Source organism: Pagrus pagrus (genome assembly GCF_965226575.1).
Source record: "Pagrus pagrus genome assembly, chromosome: 1".
Classification (NCBI taxonomy): domain Eukaryota; kingdom Metazoa; phylum Chordata; class Actinopteri; order Spariformes; family Sparidae; genus Pagrus; species Pagrus pagrus.
Genome location: NC_140185.1, coordinates 16,388,080 through 16,412,120, shown reverse-complemented (window position 1 = coordinate 16,412,120; position 24,041 = coordinate 16,388,080). Strand labels below are relative to the sequence as shown.

The window sequence follows — 24,041 nt, the reverse complement described above, 5'->3', positions numbered from 1 at the left end:
AGGGTAAAACCATTTTAAAGGTAACAAACTAAAATGAGGAAAATATGTTGGAATGAACTATGAACATCAGTATATGCTCCATTTTGAGGAAACACAGCCAGGTGGAGACCAGTATCAGTAATAATAAGTCAATCAAAACTTAATTACGGAATGTAAGCGATACCATTCTTAAAGTGTTGTAGATTTTTTTATTTTTTTTTTATTAACCAATCCGTTCGGGAATATGGTTTATCTAAAATACTCCTATCTTTTAAATGAAGAATGTGAAAATGTAAATGGCAGGAGTCAGGGCATTAAACCAATGATCTGTTGATCTTTACAAATCCAGATGCAAGTCTGACAAAAGCATAGCTGTCAGTGCTGGAAAAAAACATGAAATCAAAAAATCAAATCAAATTGAATCGTGACCTTTATATTGAAAGTAAAATGTGGATATGACAAATTGTGACACCCCCACATTACTGTGACAAATTCCTGTGATCCTTGTGTTAAATTCCTTTACTGAATACATTTGTGTGATAAATGTTAGTTTCAAAATAGTCCCTCCTCATGTAACCGCCTGGTCAAAAAGTCAATACCACAAAACATCCTGTTCTATAAATGGATCGGTTTAAATTCAAAACACCACTGAACTCAATCAGGGGATACTTACAGTCTTCAACATAGACACAGCGACGAGTGACCTCATCCAGGACCATGTGTGGAGGGCAAACAGGGAGGCAGCCCTCCACTCTGTAGAGAGAGCAACACACAGTCGTGAAAAAAACACACAGCAAACAGCAAATAAAACTATAAAACTTCATCAGAGTTCTCAGACCAAAGCAGGAAGATTGTATCAGTAAATGAAAATATCAAAAGGAAAAAGGTTTCTGCAGGTTTTCTGGACTGTAGCTGTGGTCAGAGAGGAAGGTGTCAGATCAGAGGCAGATGACATCAGATATACAAACTGATTTGTGTTGAGAGTTCTTGAAAAGGTCAAAGATCTCACTGTGGGATGGTGATGCAGGCTTCAGCTGACGGGTCACTGCAGGTCTTGAAGCAGGGGACAACACAGGAATCGTACCTCCACTGACACCGAGGACCAGGCGGGGCGTCTGGGCTGGGGCCTGATGAAAAACACACAATGCTGAATTACTACAAGCTCACAAGTTTGTTATGTCTCAAAATTTGGCTCAAAACGCATGCAGTGAAACAAATTTCAATATTTCAGATCAGATTTGATTTTACTGTAGTTTAATGAGCATTATAACTGTATACAGTATTTACCTATTGAATAACAAAGAGAACGTTACAGTATCATACCTGCTTTTTTAAGTACTTCATTAAAGAGGGTCTGTGGAACTTCTGCGCTGGAAGCCAGTTGTTAATTTATGTTTGCGGACTCCATTTCTAAACTAACATAACGTTAGCTACCGTTGCTTTCTAAGAGACGCACTGAGATGAGGGAATGTGCATAGAGATGTTTTCTTTGTACTGTTGGGCAAAGAAATCCACAGTCCAGCAGCATTTAACAATTTCAACAAATCGTCCACAGGCTTGTACAGGCAATGGAGAGAGATCGGGAAGGTTGCATTTTACACGTCATGTTACAATCCGCTCACATATGATGTGTGAAGTGATTAATGCATGTTAATTGTTGCATAGAGCCTCTTTAAAGTTGTATCATAATTGATTAAACATATTGAAAACTGTTTTGAATGGTTACATGGAATGGAAATATTCTGGATGTCATGTGTATCGTTTTATAAACATATCATATCTGGTATCTTTGTGATCTTGGATCATAGTTGAAATCTAAAATTAAGTTTTGTGGTTGTTCCAAATGACATAAGTGTGTATTAATGGACCCATCTGAGGTTGCAGCAGGATCAACAATGTTAAAATGAATGAATTAACCTTCTCCTACAGTGTCGTTACAAAATTAAAATCACTTTGATGTATGTGAAAATATATCACGTTACTAATCTAGACTAAGGCTAAAACTGACCCACAGATGTTTTCACAGACCAGTAATGTGATGAATTTAGAGAGTCATCAGTGTAAAGTCTGGACTTCATCTCTCACTCTGAATGTGTGCAGCATTCACTGCTGTCAGCGGGAAATCCAATCTGCTATTGGCTCGTACGCTTTTTCCATGAACTAACACAAATGCTGCTGTATTTTTAGCATCGGTGAGTAGCCTGGCTGCTCTCTCAGCAGAGTATGCGGGCAGAGGAGTCCCTAGTCTTGACCTTTGACCCCATGGAGATGAGCTGATGTCCGACTGAACCTGGAGCAAAGCTTCCTGAATGCTAACTGATTGTTGAGTGAGCTTGGAAATATATATAACCCCAGAAAACAATGCAGATCAGAGAGGGAAGTTTATCCACCTGATCCAAACCCATGATGAGTACGACTGAAATGAGGTCAGTGAATGTCGGATCAATGTTGCTAGAATTTCTGAGCCGACAGTTTCTACTGAGGCTGAACAACTTCAATAGTTTTACAATTATTTCCATTATATTTGTTACTTGTTGACTGAACCCTCAGTAATCCCTGACTTTTAGTGAGCGGTGTGTGTGATGTGTTCACTGCATGTTGGTCATCTCAGTGATGCTGACCTGTCAGTCTGAACAGCGTGGCCTTGCGGAAGCTGTCAGTGTGTCTGTATTTGAGCAGGTGGAGGCGGGGCAGCGTGGCGTGCAGGAAGAAGCCGGGTTTTGCGTGGGACTCCAGGGAGTCGTAGCCAGGGATCCAGGTGTTCCTGTGCAGGACGAAGGTGGCTCCGTCCCAGAATGCCACGCTGTCCTCCCACTTGGCCAGCCTCACCTGGCCGCTGGGGCTCGCGTACAGGAAGTAGTTCGGTCTCTCGGCTGCCTCAAAAGAAACCCGCGATGTGTCTGTGTAGATGAAAACAAAGGCAACCATAGAATTAGGGTTGAATTAGTAGGCAACCCTTAAACTACACCGCCTTACTTGTTAAATAAGCTAAATAAATTGAGAATTCTCTTTTACAATAAAATTCCCATCTAGTGTTTCTCTGAGGAAACAAGACAACATGTTTCAGCTCCGTTTTTGGTCTCAACCAACTCCTGAGGAAAACATCGACGAATTAAGCTGCTAAATGCTCCACTTTGTTCAACCGCTACTCACTAACTCTGACGTTTGGTGCTGAGCAGGAAGTGTGCAGGGTTTATGAAAGAAAATATAAAAGAAACTGTTAAGTTTCAAGCCATAAAACCAAAACAGTAAGATGAACAGTGACGCTAAAACAGCTTCATTGAACTTGGAAGAACTGCAGTGTAGTGATGACTCTATGGGTTCATCTTCATGAGCGACAACTTTTAGACTACATTTAATTTTTTCCATTATTAATATACACATATTGAGTAGCATCGCTTTTCAAATAGCTTTTCCGCCTCTTTAAGACCATGGTCCATTATTTTCCTCCACAACACCGGCCTGTTTCTTGTCACCAAATGTTCAGAAGAGGACCTGGTTTAATACAGCACTTGTCCTGGCATACAACTTAACACAATGTTTTCAATGAAAACAATGTATTTAGCATCCTGTTGCAAGAGCAGCACATGACTGCATTTCTGTGCATCTTCTTAGATTATTCAGAAAACATGAAAGGAGAAAAATAAAATATAGATAAAAAAATATATAAATATATACTTAATCGTGCAAAATGTGTCTGATAACGATCCAGAGTACAGCAGTATCACATGCAGTAAACAGTGAGACCAGCTTGTTCCAGTCTTGGCTTGCTGACCGGCCTGCAGCTCAGGTTGCCATATTAGCATTTGGCAATCTGATCTCTGAACTCTTCTGCTGCTGGAAGTCAATGGAAGTCCATCTCCTCCATCAGTGTTTTCACTGGGACACTCGAATCATTACAAACACTGACGAATGCAGAGATAACAGTGGAAGAGGAGACCGTTGACTGACCGGCTTTCAATCAGAGCGCAGAGAGTGGAAACTCTTAGATTGTCAGATTAGCTGAAAGAGGACGGACAGCCGGAGAGCAGCCGGTAAACGGGAAGAAAACACAGCGATCAGTCGTATGATGCAGTGAAGAGCTGGATGCCTACACCATTTGGTCAAATCAGGGACTCTTATGACACAATTGATGTTTAATTGGTTCCCTATAAACATTTAACAATTTTGTTTCATTGGAAATTAATGAATAGACTCAAGTTTTCCCTGTGTTGTTGGTAGCTGTCAAAACAGACATCATCTAGTTGTAGCACGAACAATAATACCACTTGGAAATGCTCGGCGAGCAGGAGTTGACCTCATCATATAAAACCACAATTCACCTCAATTGCTTTAATCATACAAGCGCACCAGTTTCTCTCAGGTCTATGAAGCATTTTAAGATCATTCAGCTCATGTTGTCGTTTGCTTCCGCTCTAAACTTTATCGTTCTGTTTCACTCTCACCGCCTCCATTACCATTACGCCCTGCGGTCACAAAAGTAGTAACTTACCGTGCGGCCGGGCTCTGCTGAGGCCCGGCGTCATCATGAACAGTGAGAGAACTCCCGGGGTGGCAGTGGCGCTGAGGTTGCCCCGCTGCAGGAACACAGAGCCACTGGAGCTGCTGGCTGCCAACAGTATTGTCCGGTCCCTGAAGGTGATCAGCCTGAAGGGACCTTTACCCAGAACTGCAGACAGGAGGCCATGTTAGGGCACCAGTGGTTATTGTCACAGAGTATTTGTGCAGTAAGTATGTGTTTGCATCCGTGTGTGTGTGTGATGTCATACCTTTGTTGTAGAATTCACAATCATACGCTGCAGAGAAGCACAGAGACCGTTAAAGGCTATAACATCGATAACAGTAATATACAGTGCAGTATTGTTTATAAAGAATGTTTAAGCTGTAACTAATGGCTTTGCTAATGTTTACAAAATCTTAGAATGATCATTATTATTATTATTATTTTCAGCTTCAGATTCATATGATCTCTTAAAACAGAGTTTTTTTATAAAGTAGGTTTCTCCCTCCCTGTGTCGTGACTTACGGCACAGAGACGGAGCTCGCCAGTCGACAGGAACACCCTGGTGGCAGCAGCGTTGGGCGTACGCCGCCACGCTGGTGCAGAAACACTCGCAGTCGCCTCCACGACTGCAACCACACGTGTCTGCCAAACAGTTCATGTAGAACCAGGTAACATCCACCTGAACGTGAAGAAAGGAAGTGAGAAAAGGACATGACTGCATTCTCAAGTCATACTCCACTTAACAATTTACCTAATTATCCATTTATTTTATTTTACACCTATCAGACATAGGGAAGTGTTTGATACTCAAAAAACACAGTCCAAACTTCAGGACAAAGAGCTGCTGTTGTACTGTCACTCACCACTGGGTGGCAGGCCTGGAAGACCTCACCGAGCAGGACGGCACACTGACGCTTGGCGTAAGGCTCTCTGAGAGGACTGAGGCTGCAGGGGTGTCTGATATCAGGACTGTTCACACACTGAACACACAAACATACGAAGTGGTTTTAAATTACAACTTTTATTGGAGGTTAAATAGTAAGGTCTTGTTTATTGTAATTTGTTGGTTGAGGAAGTGTTTAAGACACCTGACAAATCCAGTGATGATGTGATAAAAACAACAGTGAGTCACCACCTCCTGTTTTTTGTGTTTTTTTGTCATTAACATTGTTTTACACCATTCTGTGTTGGAACAAGCTGAAACATGATAAGATTAAGTTTTTTTCTATCTTTAAAGTTACAATATTCAGTTATAAAATGCACATGATGATGGTACGAGTCACTTTTCACTCACCTCTGCTGCAGTCCAGCTGTTTCCGAACTCCTGTGGAGTTGGGGAGTCGATGTTGTCGGGGGTCCTCATCTCGTTCACCGTCTTCATGTCAAAGTTCCCACACAGCCCGCTTAGCTTTCCCTGAACACATCACCAACATCTCTTTAACAGCATCATTTTTACGCATTGAAATCCACTTCTTTTACTAAACAGAGTGAACCTCACTTTCTGTTATTCTTATTCTGATAAGAAAAGACTGTGAATGAACAAGATAGAAGTGAACAACAGTCTATGCCTATTGTAGCGGTGCTGCATCACACCCTCTGACCACCAGTGGCAGCACTGCGCATATTGCTGTTGAACAATCTGGTGAGTGAGGAAGAGACCACAAACCACGTTTGAGTAAAATGTTGATGTTTTATCTAGAAGCCAGTAGAACAGCAGATAACAAATCACAACAATATTTGAAAAAACAATCCTAACTCAAGGACCACTCACTTGCCTGTTATGCATCTTTTAACTGTATATCATGGTCTTCATTAATAAATGAAGTATGCTTACTTGGAAAATGTAAAGAATTAACTGTCAAGCTAAACTTTTCAACCAGCATGGACAAAAAAAAAATCCTAAAAGTGCTCAGAAAGGAATATCTGGAGATCTACAGTGGGCTGAAGGTCCTTCTTAATATGAACAAACAAATGTTTTAACTCTATATATTCTAACTTGGATTTGAGCATCAGCTAATAATGAAAGCTAAAATCAGAAGCCTGCACACTCCACTGAGTCAGAAAAAGGCACTGAACCAGCGACCTACCTGCCAGCGAGGTCCGACCTGGACGTGGACAGTGGTCTTACGGTCCCAGAGCACGGTGACGTCTTCCTCTGGGAAATGAACCACTGTGAAGTATCCAGCTGGCCAGATGAACATCCTCTGCTTCCTGTCAATCACACTGGATGGATTCTGCAGGGGGCAGAGTAATTTAACTTTCTGAGCTATTCTCCACCTGACTTAGTCAACACAATCTGTCAAAGGAGTGAAAATGAGGAAATGCTAATGCTACATAACCCAACTCAAGGTGCTACAGCATTATTCAGTTGCACATATTCTGTATTTTAGGATTCACGCTCATTTTATGATTCATTTTATGAATCTCCCTGCTGGCAACCTGCATCATTCTTTAACAAATATAGTAAATATACTGAAAGTGACTCTTACTGGCTTCCCAGTGTCATCATCGAATGCTACGAAGGATCTTCCGATGTTGATCAGCAGAGATTTCCTGCAGATGGCTCCGCTGTCTAAACAGTCAACGTTCTCGGCTGCTACACTGAGCATCACATCAGTGCTGCTCTGTGGAGGAGAGAAAACACCATCACAGAAACTACCAAAGTCTTAATAGCTGGAAATTGCTTCTAATTTTAAACCTAATATAACATATATAGTCTTATAAATTGCTTGTAGTTCCATCTACATCCATCTTTTTTCTTTATTTTCACTATTATTTTAGCTGCCAGTGTCACCAGGGGAACAAAACCCACTGCCCAAAAATGACCACAAAAAACAAAAGCTATTAGCATCAAGTGTACAGTTAAACAGTTAATAGGTTAAAATATCCCAAACCACAGTTTTGTTTCTCTTATTATAAATACATATTTCCAATACCTTTACAAGATAGACTTTGCATGCACCAACGTAGTCAAACAGCAGCCCATCAAATGTCCTGTAGTGGCGATCACCGTAAGCCATGCACATTGACGGACACGGCTGAAACACACACTGGAACGTCCCATGCTGGCAAACACTACAAAGACAGCAAAGCTTCAGTGATTCAGCATCAACTTGTTCCCACTTAGTGCAAGGACATTTTTTTCATCTCTAATGGCCTCCTTTTGTCGAAAGCCTCAGGTTTACAGCAGGCAGAAAAGTGGCTGGTGAATTGTCAAAGGCTGAATCACCGCTCATTGCGCTATTAGGCTGTCATCTACATCTTCTTCCCTGGCTATGGCTTGAAGAAGAAATGGAAGGATGGGAGAATGACTGAGATCACTGGGAGAGTGTTTCCTTTCACCAGCTATGAACACTCTGAAGCTGAGGGAATCAAAGAGTCATACAAGGGCCTGCTCTGTTTTCCTGGCCTTTTTCTGTCCTGTGATAACGGAGAATTATAGATATCAGGTGGCCACTTTCGCTGCTCTGACAATCTCAGGACTCAGCGCTTTCAGGCTGAATCTGACTTTGAAAAATTAGCGGCTTTGTTGGAGATTTGTCTTAAATTTGACAGATATTGTTGGCAGATGATTGGTGAGGGTAATACAAATTTGTGCGCCATGACAAAATGGATGAAGACCCACTGAGGGAAGAAATAGAAAAAAAGTTCATCAGAATCATATGGGAACACCAGACATTATGTGTCCATGAACATCACTTTGTATAAAAGCCTGATCTGATTTTATATTTGGCTCGGGCTCCAGAAATGCACAAACTCACCACTGATGGCAGGGGGAGGAGACTCTGTCACCGGGGTAATACTCCTTCCCTTTCCATAGACACGGGCAGGATGCAGGTTCAAAGCACTCGTCTCCATGTTTTAGCAAGCTGGGGGCAAAAACAAAGTTGTTGAGGACAAAACACTCGGGTGGGACTTCCTGGAATGTTTCCTTTAACACATCCACCACATTTCAACAAATGGCTGCTGTAAAGTACTGCAAACCATTTAATGGAAACATATTGCTAAAATAGAACCTAACCTGTGATGACACACCACAAAGAGACTAAAAGATGACATCACAGTTTATCAGGGCCCAAGATAAAATCTTCAAATCATTTGCTTTGTGGCAGAAGCACCACAAAGTACTCTGAAGCGCTGCGTGTTTCCTTCCGGTGCCCATGTTGACCAAATGGGCTGGTCAGACAGGGCACGCTGCTGGCTAACAATATATCGTTTCGGCATCTGTTCTACAGTATTTATTCTGCATACCACAAGTGAATCTGGCAAGAAAACATACAGATAATCTATGAGACATATTTATTCCTTAATTCCTCAAAAGCAGCAAGTCCTCAGATTTAAGAAAGAGAACCAGAGAATCTTTGGCGTTTTTGCTCGATAATTGAGCAAAACAATCATATTGATTACCAAAATTGTTGCAGACTAATTTTCTGTTGATTGTCTAATTGATGAATCAACTGACTCTTTCACGTTTGGTGACTGTGTCATCAGAGACCACAGTTTGTGTCCAGTCACCATTGTTTGCTTTTTGTCACCATGAAGTCGATCGATTCCTAACAGCAACGCCAAATAGTTTTAGGTAGATGAAACCCAACTAGACTTTACCATAGAGGTGGCAGAACATGAAACACTGATATTAGTAATCTTAGGGGAAAGGTCATAAGGGTTGTTCAGGAAGTCACTGCCTAATGACCTTTTTCATCATTGAGGTACAATGAGGTCTTAGACAAACTTCTGATCAACAGACCAAAGACAATGAGAAAAAGTAGTCCCACCTGAAGAGATGTGATTGAAGCCAATCAGAGTACGAATACGTTGATTTATTTGCTTAATGGTTCATCTGTTGTTCCTGGAACATCATTAACTAATCATAATCCATTGCGACTGCCCAATCATGTTGATGTGATGTCAGACATTTGCCACTTGTGACGGTGTTGTTCCTGAACATTGTAATTCATGTTCCCGGACCATCATTTCAACAAGAGCGGCAAAGTCTGCTTCGGAGCAGGCCGTTGTGGTTGAATGAGTACAGGTACAGGACCCTCATCCAACCAGGGTTTGTACCCAGTTTGGCACATATTGCTAAACTGATCACTTCATTATCTTTACACTAAGTTAACTTCTTTTCCTTTTCGTTTCAGTTTTCTGTCAGTGTTTGGTTAGGTTTAGGAAAACATGATTGGGTTAAACCAACTTTAACCATGTGTTACAACAGGCAACTTCTAACATGTGCGTATTTTCCCAGTCTTTGTCCTGAATACAAAAACGCCAATGATCAGTTGCAGCAGTATGATGGTCCTGGAGGAACATTAATTATGATGTCCCAGGAACAATATCCGATTGTGCTTGTTGAATCATCAATAGGCCAATAAAAGAGCTTCATATCTCAGTACAGTCTAATTTGGAGCAATGTTGGTTATTATTCCTGAACTGAGGGCTAACAGGCTGCTATCATGTTATAGCATAATGATCTTTTGGAGCTCCTGTGTTCATCTCTAATCCAGATATGAGGACTGGTCTTTGCCAACAGAGCGACAGAGGCAGAGCCAAAGCAGGTTGGCTTCCAGGGTGGAGCGATGCCAGGAAACAAGAGGGAGAGAGTTTCAGGGGTGGGCGACTGTGATGATGAAAAGCGCTAACACTCGTTAGCTACATGAGAAAACCAGACAATTAGGATTCTCAGAGATAGAGAGAGAAACAGTCTTTGTCCGGATGCCTCCATTTGCTTTCCACTCCGCGAGACGAAGCTGATAAGTATCTTGTAATATCCAGGGTTGAGCTATATCCACTGGCGAGGCTGCAGACAATGAAGTGACATACTGAATGGTCCCGCCACAAACCTCAGGTTCATCTGAGTAGAGTTACACCCCAGATAAAACGGTGTTAACAGCTTCCTTTTTCCGGCCGCCAAGCTGCCGTATCAATTACTTTGATCAAAGATTCAAAAAACATTCATTCTCTCGACGTACTTGCACATTATGAATAAATCCGCATAAACACAGACCTCATTTTGAATTTAATCTTATCAGACCATGTAAAAGTGACTGAGGAAGATGCATTTGCATAGAGCGGTGACAGGCGAGCCAGGCGGTGCGATGGATTGACTGTAGTCTGTGATGCTTCTGGTGTTGTTCCAGGTTGTGCACACCCCTGAAGTTCACAGGTTTAATTAAGCCAGATAACAAAAGCAGAAACCGTCACACATACTGTTGAGAACTCATCAATGGTGCCAACTTAGGCCTATGGTATAAATATCAAACATGCTAAATCATACACAGTTTCCAGGTCCTGCAAAGTAGGCCAGTGAGATAAACAGCTGAAGGACAGAAAACAATGTAATAAGTGGTGCTGATGTTGTTATTAATTTTCTTTTATGTTTACATGAACATCAGGTAAAGCTTCACGTACTGACAGACAGCCGCTCTACTGTATAGGTCAATCTGTTGGTCTGTCGGTTGGTCCATAAACATTTGCCCACATTTTCAAAGCCATAGGTTCAATTATCTTTTCTTAATGTTGTAATCTTGAGATCATGAGTTAAATAACAAAGACCTACTCAATATGGGTAGTTTCTTTTCCCAAGGCCATCGAGAGGTTGTAGTCTACTGGACAGCGACACCTATCCCTTACAGTAGCCGTAATTTAAATATCAAATCAATAGTCAAAACATTCAAATGGCAAAAGTTTATAGAAAGTTCATCTGATTTGCTTTGAAACTCCCAAAACCACACGTCAGTGCAATGTGTGTTGTAATGGTCCATTCTTATTATTCTTATGAAGACGTTTTCTCATGATAATTATCTTTTTATTTGGGGAAAACATCTGTTATTCTGCAATAATGACATAAATAACAAAGCAAATCAAATTTAATTTATCAAGGGAAAACAGAGGAAATTATGTGTTTGACCCATGACCGTTAAGGGCTTCAGTCGTTTTCTCCCCAGGTGGCAAAAATTTGACATAAAGGGTCAGTAAGTGTGTGTGTGTGCAACGGTGTGTTTGTGCTCATGCTAACTGGCTAAAAAGAGGCATGGCAATGGGAGGGGTCTATCGCAAAAAACAGGCACATAACTTCCAGGTGGATTCAGGCTTGCACAACAGTTTGTGGAGAGCTTGGTGACGAGCCTTAGCACAGCTGACTTCATGTATAAAATAATTTAAGATATACTCACAGGTTTTGTTGTAGCACCTCATTATGACCTCAATTCCCAAAAGCACCAAGTGTGGCTAACTGCATCTTCGCTGTGAGTTTGATGTTATTTTATGTCTTTATTCCGTACTGTATCAGTCTGTATTTGGTCATTACACTCTCCAGGATGGTGTACAGTCAAATAACAGGTTGTTATGGTTGTATGTATGTACGTACTGTAACCAGAACCAGATTCTGGTATGCTGCAGGCTCCTGTGTTGCACCTGAAACTTCAGGTTCATATGAGTTCAGCTGGGCTAATTGTCACAGAATGAGGAATGAATGAATGGTCTACATTTTGATCATAAACAAAGTGTGCCATTGTGAATGAAAACACAATGGATTCTCCTGTCAGCACCTCAGCTAATTATTTCCCATTAGAAGTTTTTAAGTCCGGCTGCAGATGAATACCTTGCAGTTGACTTTGAGTTGGGATTTGGTTTTTTTCCTGTTTTCACGATAATCATCTAAGTGTGGTATTAATATGACAGAGGGAACACCTGCTTATCATCTGCTGTCTGGTTTAAAAAAGGGAAACCAAAGCCAGCAAGTTGAAGACATGGGCTCATGTGTAGCAGGCCAATAAAGTAATGAGTAAAAAGCTTTGTATTTTGTGATATTTTATCGATCTTTGGCTCATGTTAATCCATGAGAAAAAGTGCAAGGTGCTTGTTATGCTCCTCACAGGTGAAAGAAAAGTAGCTTTCAAAGGTTTCTTGTATAAATTTTAAAGTCAAATTCAATGCTAAAGAAAAAGTATGAGGGTGCTGCATTGTATAAAGAACAATGATGAGGTAAGATGTCTAAACAAAAGACATAAACAGTCAGTGAAGATCTTTCTCTAGTTAAAATGTCTTCCCCAAAACTACATTGTGCACCTTAAGACCCAAAAAATGTCTCAACAATATCTGAGAAAGAAAATAAAAATAATTTATGGGATCCTAATGAATGTCATCATTTGGCTTGAATGGCAATATGTGAAGAACCTGTAGCATCGGAGCTCTTTTTGTTTCTGAAGGTGGCATGAAATTGCTTAATGCAGACTGTTAAGAAGTTTCAAATGAGTTGCACTAGTGGGATTCAACCACTTTCACCCCACAGTCCCTACTGTGAAAGTCTTTCTGCATAAAGTATCCCTTGCTTCATTTCCTGGCAGCACTAACCACAACCAAAGCTTATACTCCTCCAACCATTTGTCATTAAACTTGCATCTCCCCATCTTGGCTCCTTGCTTCCCTCAAGTGTTAGCTAGCTATCACCTATAACTGATGATAATGAAGAAAAAAGGACACAGACACCAACATCTGCAGCTAGAAAACATAAAATAATGTAAAAGTTCTATAAATGGCAGAGTTTCTCATTGTGTCATATTTAATAAATCCAACAAATACGTTTCACGGTCGGCTATTATTTGTGACAATTTTCCCAACAGCCTTAAATGCACCATCTGAAAAAATTTGGAATAATCAACTTCATTCAGTTTTGAGCCTGAAATATTCGATATGATTCATACTCAAATTCTGTCAAAAACAACCCAGCTATCCTCAAAACTGAACCCATCACTGCACTTATTAATACAGCTGTCATCATGGAGCTGAATGAGATCTCTTTGTCTCCATATTTACCACGACATTAGTTCACAAACTATCAGGTTCCAGGGAGTTATCAAACTCTCTCAAGATTATAATCACCATAAAGGTCATCCTGCTGGAAGTGGCGAGTGGAAAAAAATGAATCACAGCGGTGAAGTCAACAGATGTGACGCAGGTTCAAAATGACTAACAGGTATCTCTGTACCCGGCTCACCTTTTCTCTGTGTCGCTGTGTTTCATGACCAAACACTGCGCTGCAACACTCAGAAATTGCTGCTATTTTAAGACAAGGACTGACTTGAGGAAGGGGTAAGGTTAATTATAGTGTACATGTTTCACTTAAATTAAATAAATTGAGACTGACAGTTAGTACTTTTGAGTTTTTTCTGCTCTTTGTATTTCTATTTCCAGAAGATATATGCTTTTTGTACAATAGCAGTGTCTTGTAATCTCAAGTGGGATGGACTAGAAATTGGGCGTGACACAGAAATGTAAATAAACTAAGCTAAAACTTAAGTTATAGATAGAAAATCGGCATATTGTATGTTGCTCAATGGGCTATACATTAAAATAAGACTGTATAAAGTTTTTTTTTTTTTACTTGAGGTGATTTTTGTTCAATCTCACAGATTTTAACCATGGTTGCAAAATATAATAAACCCATCTATTTGGAAGTTATACCCTACTGGCTCAAGGCCTAACGACCCATAAACTTGGGACCTCTTACTCTTGATTAAACTTACCTTTCTTTATAAAGTGGCTGTTTACTAAGAGGTTAAAGGCCACACGAAATTTGTTTAACTGCAGTGTTGACTGGATTTTTCAACTGTGAAATGTTGCGATTTTCACTGATCCTTATCAAAATACTTGTCATGTGTTCATGTGAAAGTAACTGGCCGATGAAAACAGAAAACCTCAATAAATTAGATTTAGTTGTTATCAACATCATTTTATGTGGTGTGGCTCTTCTGTTGGGTCTTTCTTTAACAAGTACAAAATAAACCTTTCAAAGGTGCTATTTGTAAGAAAAGTTTATTTTTGAGTCTCATTCCCAACTCGTCCAATAATGACGCTTTGGGCTGGCGGCTGACCCGTCCTACAATCTCAAAGCGTTCTTGACGAATTGGGAATGAGACTCAAAAATCAACTTTTCTTACAAATGGCACCTTTTAAGGGCACCACTGATTATTTTAGGAGATCTCAAGCTGATATAATCCAATATGCCCGTTGTTTCTGCTAACTGCTAAACATAGGGCCTCTGTTGTCTGGTTTAGAGGGGCCATCAGTCAGCTATACAATCTGTGCAAAAGTGTCATAAGCTAGGATATGTTTAAACTGACCCCTGTCTGTGCATATTGTAATCAGGATGACTCTTGGTTGATGTCACAGAATGAAACCACTTAACCCTCCTTTCAGGCCGACAGCCAGAGGGGATTACAGGGATCAGATGACTGTAATCTACTCCATGATGTCTGTCCACCTCGTCTGCCGGTTGTAAGGACTTTTGTCTCCTACAGATGATCTAAGACTCATCAAAAAATATGGCTTTTAGCAGTAAAGAAACAACTGCAGTGGACTACAAAAAAAAAACAACCAAGTTCTTTAAATCTCAGCAGATCAACATGTGGCTCAGAAGTCTTTAAACTAGTTCTATATCCAACCTGAAGTCCGCTCAACTCATAACAAACAGATTAACAAACTGATTAAACGCTTTTGTCCTGAAGTCTTTGTTCAAGAAGAACTGAAGCCAATATAAAAACAGGAAAATGACGAGCAAATTTGGCAACTTTGGCCACAGTTGGACGATTGCAAATGGACCAAAAAGATTCTGCAATCAATCCAAGAAAAATCTGTAAAACGCTACGTTAAAAACACTCCAACATGACTCCTTGTATTATAAGAATTATCTTTAAGTACTGATGGGTAGCAGTGGTCCTGTCTGTATGAAGACACCCAGCCCCGTTAGCAGGAGGATCGGATGATTATTCTTGACTCGTGTGACATTTTTAGAGAGTCTTTAACCAGCCTGCAGCCCAACTCATGCCGATCCCAGCTTCAGTGACACAGTCAGCCTGGGACACTCAGAGCTTTAGATTTCAGCAGACCTACACAGTCATTTCTTAACCTTTATTTACCAAGAATAAAAAGGTCACACTTCTTGCCACATCAGACTGATTCACCTTCATGCATGCACACACATTCATACCTGGCAGCTGACTGAGAAGACTAACCACGGAGGGAAGTGCTGTGACGACAATCTTACAGCTGCTGTGAGGACTCAAACCAGCAACCTTTCAGGCACTACCGCTCATGGGTGACAAACAAGTCGACTGCAAACATGTCAGACCCTACAGAAGTCACCCTCGGGGCAAGTCAGCAACAATGAGGGCTGCATCATGTAGAGAAAATGTTGAAAAGGTGATATGAGATGTGATAAAGAATAATTGTTTGCTGATATCAAAACTTTCGAGAGTATAGTTTATAAGGAACTTTGCTTTTTTAAATTTTGAATAAAAGCAATAGTCCACTGCATTTTATTTTCAAGACGATGAAGTTTTATAATGGCAGGGCTGTAGTGGGGTGTGAACTGAAAATGATTTGTCATTCTGAGTTTTAGTGTTGCCAGCAGTGATATCATATTTAAACATTAAATTAGATTTTATTTGTCATACATCATGCATGCAAAAACGTCAAATCAACTAGATTCAATTCTTCCATAGTAATATTGGCAGTCCTGAACTTCCAGACACAACTAACTTTTCAGTGACTGTTTTTGGAAGGCATCACTCACCCAGGAGGGCAGGTACATCCAGCCACACAGGGCTCATGTGTCGAGCAGGTGAGGTTGAGCAGGTAGGATTCACAGGTGTGCTCGCAGGCCACGCCCCTTCCAGACATCAGGCCATCATCCCCCTCTGAGCAGTTCTGGTAGAGCTGACCAGCTGGACACAACCTGTCTGTAAGAGGAGAAGAAGAAGGTGCTGTATTAATGAAGACTTCTACTCAGCTCTTCTCACCTTCGACAAACACCTTCTTTTATTTATTTTTTTTATGGTTATGATCATTTCTATTATTTTGCCTATATGCTGTAAGACTGGTAGAGAGATGACGTTGTTGACTCAGGTTTGACGTGCCTCTGTTTGTCATGTATAAGCAGACAGCTTTATAATCCTTGTAGATTAATACAAAGTAATGTGACATGAACAAAGCACTGGATCACTTCAGCTTACAAATAACATGAATGAACTGAACAATGTGTTTGATTAAAGTCACTTACCACTGTCTGCAGTTTGGGACACCAATTTACCGTTCAGACAGAGTCTGCGAGGAAACAGAAAAGACAGGACAATGATCATGATGGTGATGAAGATGATGATAGATGATGAAGGTAATTCCAGAAACTAGATGAGAGGTGAGCACTTGAATAAAGTGAGTTCATCTGGACAGCTTTGTCTCTGTCCTGATGAAACTGTTCTGGTTGCAGCTTCTCATCAGTAATTGATTATCTTAACTAACTCCAGTTGTTTTCCACTGTCGTCTCTAACTGTTTGCTAACTGAATTGACTGAAGTTTGTGAAAAGTGTTTCTTCAATCAACATCATTAGTCAGGAAAAATGTGGGAATGATTTGAGGGGTAAAATGAGGACGACAGAGACGGAGGAGATGGTCTTACTGAACACCTGCTGACGTCATGATCACATCTCCCGGTTCATAATCTGCCCCCAGGAAACTGCAGGGACACTCGCTCCTGAAGGAGAACACACCAGTAAAAAAAAACAAAGAACACACAAATGCCGATTCAGATCACTTGATGCAGCTACGTGACACATGCAACACTTCTCTGTTAGGTTCAACACAAGCATGAGCAGACAGCTTTGATTTAGATGTCAAAAGATCTCCAGAAACCTTCCAAAACCGAAATTACACATCAGGCTTTGAGTGATGTAAACCAGACACTACTTAGTTTGTTCACTAACGTGGAAAGAATTATGTTAAAGAGGGCTTTGTGTTACCTTAAACAGAGTATTACAGGTAAGTGGATAGGGGACAGATAAGCGGGCTGTAGGAGGTGAAATTAGCGCTCATGGTGCCGAATCCACGACCAAACCTCTTTCAAAAAACTTCATCTGTTTAGACTGAATCCGAATTACAAAAACATGAAATTGCAGTCAATCTGCGCTGCTGTAAACGTGTTTAGCGGAGGCTGAAAGCCTTGTAACATATAGGCCAGCGCCACACATCGGCCTCTGTACTACAAATTCTTTCTCACTGGTTATCAGATATCTGTGTCGTCCCAAGCCCGAGTGGGAATGAAAGGGGGGTTTCACGGTGAATTCCTTGATGTAACTCTATCACATGGTAAGTAAGGCACTGCACTGCACTAGGATGTAAAAACCTGGGACATTTAAGAGGAATTAAGCTGCATGTCTTCTAGGGCAGAGCAGGCTGAAAGGGGGAGCACGATTACTGAGGTCCTCTGGCTCTGTAACGTCTGCAGCAGAGATACAAGGCTTTCCACTTAAAGGCTGACCTAAACTTCAGAGCAGATACAAATATCACTTTGAGAGGATTTGTCTGGTGGAGTGACTCCAGCCCGTTAGCTGTTTAACAGGCTTCACAACCCTCCACAACAGGCCGAGCTGGAGCTGCGATACGATAGTCTCAAAATACTGTAAAATATTTTAATGTCCATAAAAGTAGCTGTTACTCTCTCCTTGTGTTGCTATTTTGCTCAAAAATATCAATTTTGTGCGATTTATATTTTTGTTTTCTTCGTTTACTTCTGCTCAGAGTCCCCGCCCCCTCAGCCCTACCTGTGCACACAGGTGTGTGTTCGATGGTTGTAGAAGGATCCCAGAGGGCAGACGCAGCCCTCCTCACACTCCTCCCCACAGTGCTGCGGGACGGAGAGGGCGGAGCAACGGCGCTGGCAGGACGACACGCAGGTGCCATACTGCATGGTGGCAGGACAGGTGACCGCTGCAGAGAAGGACAGCGTTAACAAAAAGACAGAGATTCATATTTCCATGTTACTTCATAAACCTACAGAACAGGAAGCTGCTGTGTGATTATTGTGGACAATTGTGCAAACAGTAGCATATTCACACATCCAGCAATTACAGAGCAACGTTTTCATTCATTTAAAGTCCCGTTTCTGTCTAATCTTCACTCTCTTCTAGTTTTGCTTTTGGTCTGTACGAACTTCTGAGCTCTTTAACTGCTAAATTCTCCCCAATGTTCTCCAGCAAACTTCTAACTTTATCTCTTCAAGTCTGAAGAGTTTATTTTACATTATTTTCTTGGTCTTAAAAGCACAATCAAGCTATTTAGCATTGCACCACTAAAGCAATGTCAGACTCAAAATGAAGTCTGGCACCTGCATAACCCACAGTGTGACTCATCTGCCAACAGTCTAGTCTGAGATTCAGGTGTGTTATGCCAGTAGTAGCTAATGTAGCCTCAAGCGGGTAGTCTCAGTCTCAGAGAAGAGGAGCTACAAAGGTCTGGCAGCTCACTTCCTTCTCCAACAAAGAATATATTTGAAATGTTCAGCCCAAACTAACGCTAGCTCAAGTGACATCATTGAAGGCAATTTATCAAAGGTAGTTCATTGTTGAGTCTCATCCCCAGGTCGTCACTTAATGACGTTTTATGTGATGAGAAGTAACATGGTTGGTTACTCAGATTTAAAGGATGGCACCTTGTGGCTCCATGCCTTCCTTCAGTTCATTATTATATGTATTTCGTGCATAGGTAACAGTGACAGGTGAATCAGAAATATGCTGAATACTCACCACAGTCCGGTATCTGCGATCGAAAGTCAACGATGACAGAGAATCTGCGGCAGTGGTGAGCGTAGTGGGCCAGCGCAGAGCAGAGGCAAGGCGTCCCGCACTTACAGGTGTCTGAGCGACACTGCTGATGGAAAGATGTCGGGCTGAGGTACTCATGGCAGGCAGAGAACAGATCCTGGTTCAGTACGTCACACATCTCTGAGGCGTAGGCCACTGAGAAGGGGAAGGAGCCGGTAGACAACACGTCACACACATAAAAACTTAGAAACACCACTGAAACAGCAAAAAGCTAAAGGAGGAAGAGAAACTGACCGGCCTGCTGGTGTGTGTCACAGGGGTCGAGCTGAGGCGTACTCAAGCTAGACGAACATGCCGACGAGATCCTCCAGGCATTTCCAAACAGCTGAGGAGTGCTTTCTATCATACCTGACGGAGACCTGCACAAAAACAAAACACAGATTCAAATCCACAAGCTATGAAACAGCTAGCTCATTTTGCTTATCATACAGTGAAACTGATGCGAGGACGAGCCTGTTTAACCCGACTATACCAGGGTAAAAGTGAGTTTTCCCATTGCTGCTGCAGGTCCTCTAACATGCTGACGGCTAGCATTACAACAACACAGCTAGCTTAACATTAACTGTAGCTAAAGCAACAACAATGCTAACTACTGCTGCTTCCTAAATGAACCTCATACTGTTTTGTTTGCTTGTTTGTTTCAGTACTGAGTGTAACAGCTGTAGGACCTCTGCTGTATAAAAACAGCTTTGACATGCTTATTTGCAGTTACTAGCATGTTGATCTACATGTTACATCTTAGTGTTTTTAGTGTTAAAGGCGACCTGTTATACTTTTTCATTTATTTCCTTTACTTCAGTGTTTTATATAGGTTATTGTGCTTATAAAAGATATTGAAAGTTAAAAAGTCCAATCAACAGAAGCTCCTCTCTCTCACAGAAAACACTGCTCCTGAAACACCGCGTCAGTAGTCGTTAACGTCAGAGTTAATACAAGCATTCAAAAGTTCTTTTTAAGGGGATTCAAAAACAATTCACCTCTCACCCAAGAGAGGAAGAAACCTAAAAGAGCTGATCAGAGAGAAAGGCTTTTGATACCAAGCCGCCTTACAGTATGCATTACAGAGAGGCTTCTTCCTCTTGGATGAGAGGGGGAACATCTTTAAAAAACTCAAGAAGGTCCAGTTGCCTTCATATGGCACCTAGATATACCATGACCTGGATGACTGAGAGTCTTCACCAACGTAAAGCAACACTCTTCATCAAATTAAATACACTGACAGATCAGCGTGGCCACAAATTTAAAGACAAACTAAGTGTTGTCCTAGCAGCCCCGTCTGCAGTCCCACCTCTGCCTCCGCCTCTCAGATGGACCTGGTGAACTTTGGAAATCAGCACAGCGGAGGAAAGGAGCTATCGCTGTTCCTGACTTACTATCCAGATTGTTTGAGCCATTTAATGTGCCAGTTTTTATTAATTATGTCTAAAATAGCTGTTAACCAATAAAATGTAACTACTGTAGCTTTACGGCTCATAAAACTAAAGCAACACACAAAAAAACAGCAGAGTCGGTGCTTGGCATCAAAGATGAAGTCAAAATATTAAACAGAGGATTCTGCAAGTCATCATTTTAGTCTTCTCCTGAGAGCGTCAGGTAAAGAGGATTCTTTCTAGCAGCATACGACCACTTGAGTCACCAACTGTGATGTATATCCATTTACAGCTGTTAGACAACATCCGCCCTTTATGGTCAGCCATTACGATGCGGTACAGTGGAGCCCCTATTCCACTAACAGTAAATTCCTTGTTGAAGTGGCGTGTCCAGTTGGGCGCTCATCTGGCCCGCCTAAAAGAGCTGATCAGAGAGCGGGGCTTTTGATGCCGAGCCGCCTCGCCAGTGTGCATTACAGACGGAGAGTGTGAGAGAGAGAGCACTTCACCATCACCTCCCTCTCTGCCTCTGAAACAGGAGTATGCTCACTCTTTTTAATCATCAGAGGGGGGGTTAACGGGGGGCGCGGGAGGGGTCAAAGGTAAGCGGGCACACACTTACAGGAAGTCATCTTGAATGTTGCCGTTGAAGGTGCCGCACAGGCCCACTGTGTCATCCTTCCACAGCTCCTCAGCCTGCAGGTAGAGGCGAAACTCCTTCCAGCTGTACTGCAGACGCAGGCCGAACGCCGTCTTCACCTGGAGGAACATAGACGACAGCTCCTGGATGTGGAAGATGTCTGTGGACGAGAACATTGACACTTTGTTTAAATTAATATAAGCTTGTGTTTTCTTCCCTGTGCTTTTGTGGCGCATTGCTACATCTTTTGGCATCTGTTCAGCACTGGGATGTCAGCAGGACTCTGGGTACATCCCAAGTCTTTAATTTGATATCCCCTCACTCCTCAATCCTCATTTGAACCTGAAGTTGTTCTGGTCGGCCATTTGCAGGCTGTCCCAAAGCTCTTATTCCTACGGTGAGGAGTGAAGCGCGAGGAGGGATGGCTGAATGTTGCTTCACACTTCAGAGGAAAAGACATCTCATCTCTCTTAAAGCACATTTCTAGTTTCCTCTCTCTTTGCATGGTTTCCACGCATCCTTGGTGGAAAGGACCAAGCTGCAAGTGAGGGAAACATGGATGCAATTTCAGAGACTTGGGATACACCCTATGTAAGTCAATGATACAAACAAAACTTGTTTATAAAAAAAAATTATTTCACAGCACTAATATTGATCAAAAACTTCAGTGGTTTCACTTTTCATCTTGTAGTGATGTAGAAGTAAACTCCATCCATCATTGTCTGATGATTTCTCTTTGTATAAGTGCAGAACTGTACCTTTATAAAGAAACCTAAAGAAAACCAAGTTTACTTTTTAGATCAGTGAATCATTTTCTGCTTTCAAACTCATGAAGTGAAGTGAAGCTCATGGAAATATTAGAGGGTGATATCGCCATGTCTGTTTAACTTAGCATTCACAGACTATGATTATCAATTATTTGGACAATTAATCAATTTGTTGTTTAGTTAATAAAATATGACAAAATAGTGAGAAAAAAAATGACCCTTACAAAATTCCCCAGACATTACCGTCGTCAGACAAGCAAATCCTCACATTTGAGATGCTGGAATTATTAATCATCGACAGTTTTTCTTTATAAATGCTTTTGAACAATTGAATCAAACGTGCTGTTTATTTATTTATTTACTTATTTATTTATTCATTCATTTTCGGAAAAACTAAACCATTACTTGACAACATGTTTCAACACTAGTTTTGATCTGTGTGATCTACTATTACATTTAATGTTTTTTCTCTTTATGTCATGTTGTGTTATTGCACTTTGTACTTCTGTTGTACATGAAAGGCCCTATAAAGACTGACTGATTGATTGATTGATTTGCAACAGAACACAAAGTGCTGTAAGTGTTACTGTTGTTTTTATCCCCGAGGGACCAAAAATCAGATCATTCTCACAGTTCATCACAAAACAAACAAAAGCCCAGCGACTTGATCAACAGAATGCCGCAGTCATGTAAACACTGGTGTGAAACGGGAGTAATGCTCAGAGGGATTTCACATTTTGTGCAACACAATGCGAGCGCTAACCCAGTAAAGTATTGGGAAAATTTCTGTTCAATAGCAGAGCGGTCATTCAATCCCTCTCTGCCATGACCAGCAGAGTGCTGAAAGAAGTCAGACACTGGATGTGAACAATGCTGGAAGGTGATAAAAGATGTTACCGTCAGAATACGGCAGGGAGATGCGGTACTGTCCGGCCATGAAGACCTCTCCGACGTGACTCAGTGTGATCTCCGTTCTTGGATCCTCGTCAATAACCAGGTTAACTGATTGGATGCAGGCCCCGTCCAAATTCTGCAACGGAGACCAGATAAAGCATGCGAGTATTATCCCAAACAGCAGCAATTCAGATACACAACAGGACACACACTGAAATGAAATAATGGGAAGAGAGAGAGAGAACAAGAAGGAGAAGAAAAGTAAAAACAGTTGTAGTTTCTGTACTGAAGCACATCACCAATTAGTTTCTCTGCCACTCCGATATTTTTAGAGTAAAGAAGCCTGCACGCTGCTGACAGTAAGCGATCTGCCTCTATGAATCGTCTCTTTCATAAGTGGCAGAGCCCCATAGCCGAAAGGTTTTAGCAACCCCCTCCTCCTTCTACTCTTCCCATCATTCACCTCCTGTTTTCGCATAACCTTCTCTCTGTCCAAGTCCCCCACCCCTCCAGTGCCTCTCTTCACCTCCCTCCTCACTACAAAGCCGTCCACAGCTCTGTCAGTCAGGCCAGATAAGGTAATCCTGTTCAGTTGGCTGTTAGAGGTCTCAGGCCTCTGCTCTGATGAGTGGGACATCTTATATCTCGCCTCCTCCCCTCCATCGCCCCCTGTTTGCTGTGCAGCTCAAAGGCTGCTGGGAAATTGAAGGCTTGGAGTGAAGAAGCTGTCAGTCTTTTGTTGCTTTTCGTCTTCATTATCTGCCACAGTTTGATCGGGACGTTTCCTCAAGGCTTTCATTGCTCTGAGTCGCAGCATGGCTCTTGAACAAAAATGACCTGGACTCAGCGAGGATTATTGAGCACTTAAATTATGATATGATCTACATGACAGACAAATTGCGTGAACCTGTAAGCCGAGACAGCAGAACAGTTTGATTGCAGAGAATAAAGTGGGAGAGGTGTGCGAGGGATGTCGAAGAAAGAAAGTTAATCGCAATTCAACAAGAAGGAATTCAAAAAATAAAAGATAAAAACAATAATGCAGACTGAACATAACTCACAGCTCCACAGGGGGCGTTCTGGATGGTGACTGTGAACTTCCCTGAGCTGCGACTCTTGGCGAGGACGTACTGACACGTTGCAGGGAAGGTGAAGATCCGTCCGTCAAAGGATTGAAAATACATGTCACCAGTCACCGAGCACTCGCCTGTGGAGAGAGTGAGATCATTTTCA

General features: G+C 41.6%; 1 protein-coding gene across 1 annotated transcript in view; it reads right to left on the bottom strand.

The window, feature by feature from the left end:
* Positions 1–24,041, bottom strand: part of otog (otogelin) — a gene marked incomplete at its 5' end in the record, with an annotated part of 53,383 nt that overhangs the window by 16,485 nt on the left and 12,857 nt on the right. The window contains 21 exons of the mRNA XM_084372162.1: positions 653–732; positions 989–1,106; positions 2,601–2,879; positions 4,472–4,648; positions 4,749–4,775; positions 5,006–5,162; positions 5,347–5,463; positions 5,778–5,897; positions 6,571–6,717; positions 6,973–7,107; positions 7,420–7,558; positions 8,245–8,352; positions 16,056–16,221; positions 16,542–16,585; positions 16,938–17,012; positions 18,079–18,244; positions 19,060–19,272; positions 19,372–19,496; positions 21,130–21,307; positions 22,812–22,944; positions 23,870–24,015. Coding sequence (XP_084228288.1) covers positions 653–732; positions 989–1,106; positions 2,601–2,879; positions 4,472–4,648; positions 4,749–4,775; positions 5,006–5,162; positions 5,347–5,463; positions 5,778–5,897; positions 6,571–6,717; positions 6,973–7,107; positions 7,420–7,558; positions 8,245–8,352; positions 16,056–16,221; positions 16,542–16,585; positions 16,938–17,012; positions 18,079–18,244; positions 19,060–19,272; positions 19,372–19,496; positions 21,130–21,307; positions 22,812–22,944; positions 23,870–24,015 — 2,850 coding nt within the window. The remainder of the gene's footprint in view (positions 1–652; positions 733–988; positions 1,107–2,600; positions 2,880–4,471; positions 4,649–4,748; positions 4,776–5,005; positions 5,163–5,346; positions 5,464–5,777; positions 5,898–6,570; positions 6,718–6,972; positions 7,108–7,419; positions 7,559–8,244; positions 8,353–16,055; positions 16,222–16,541; positions 16,586–16,937; positions 17,013–18,078; positions 18,245–19,059; positions 19,273–19,371; positions 19,497–21,129; positions 21,308–22,811; positions 22,945–23,869; positions 24,016–24,041) is intronic.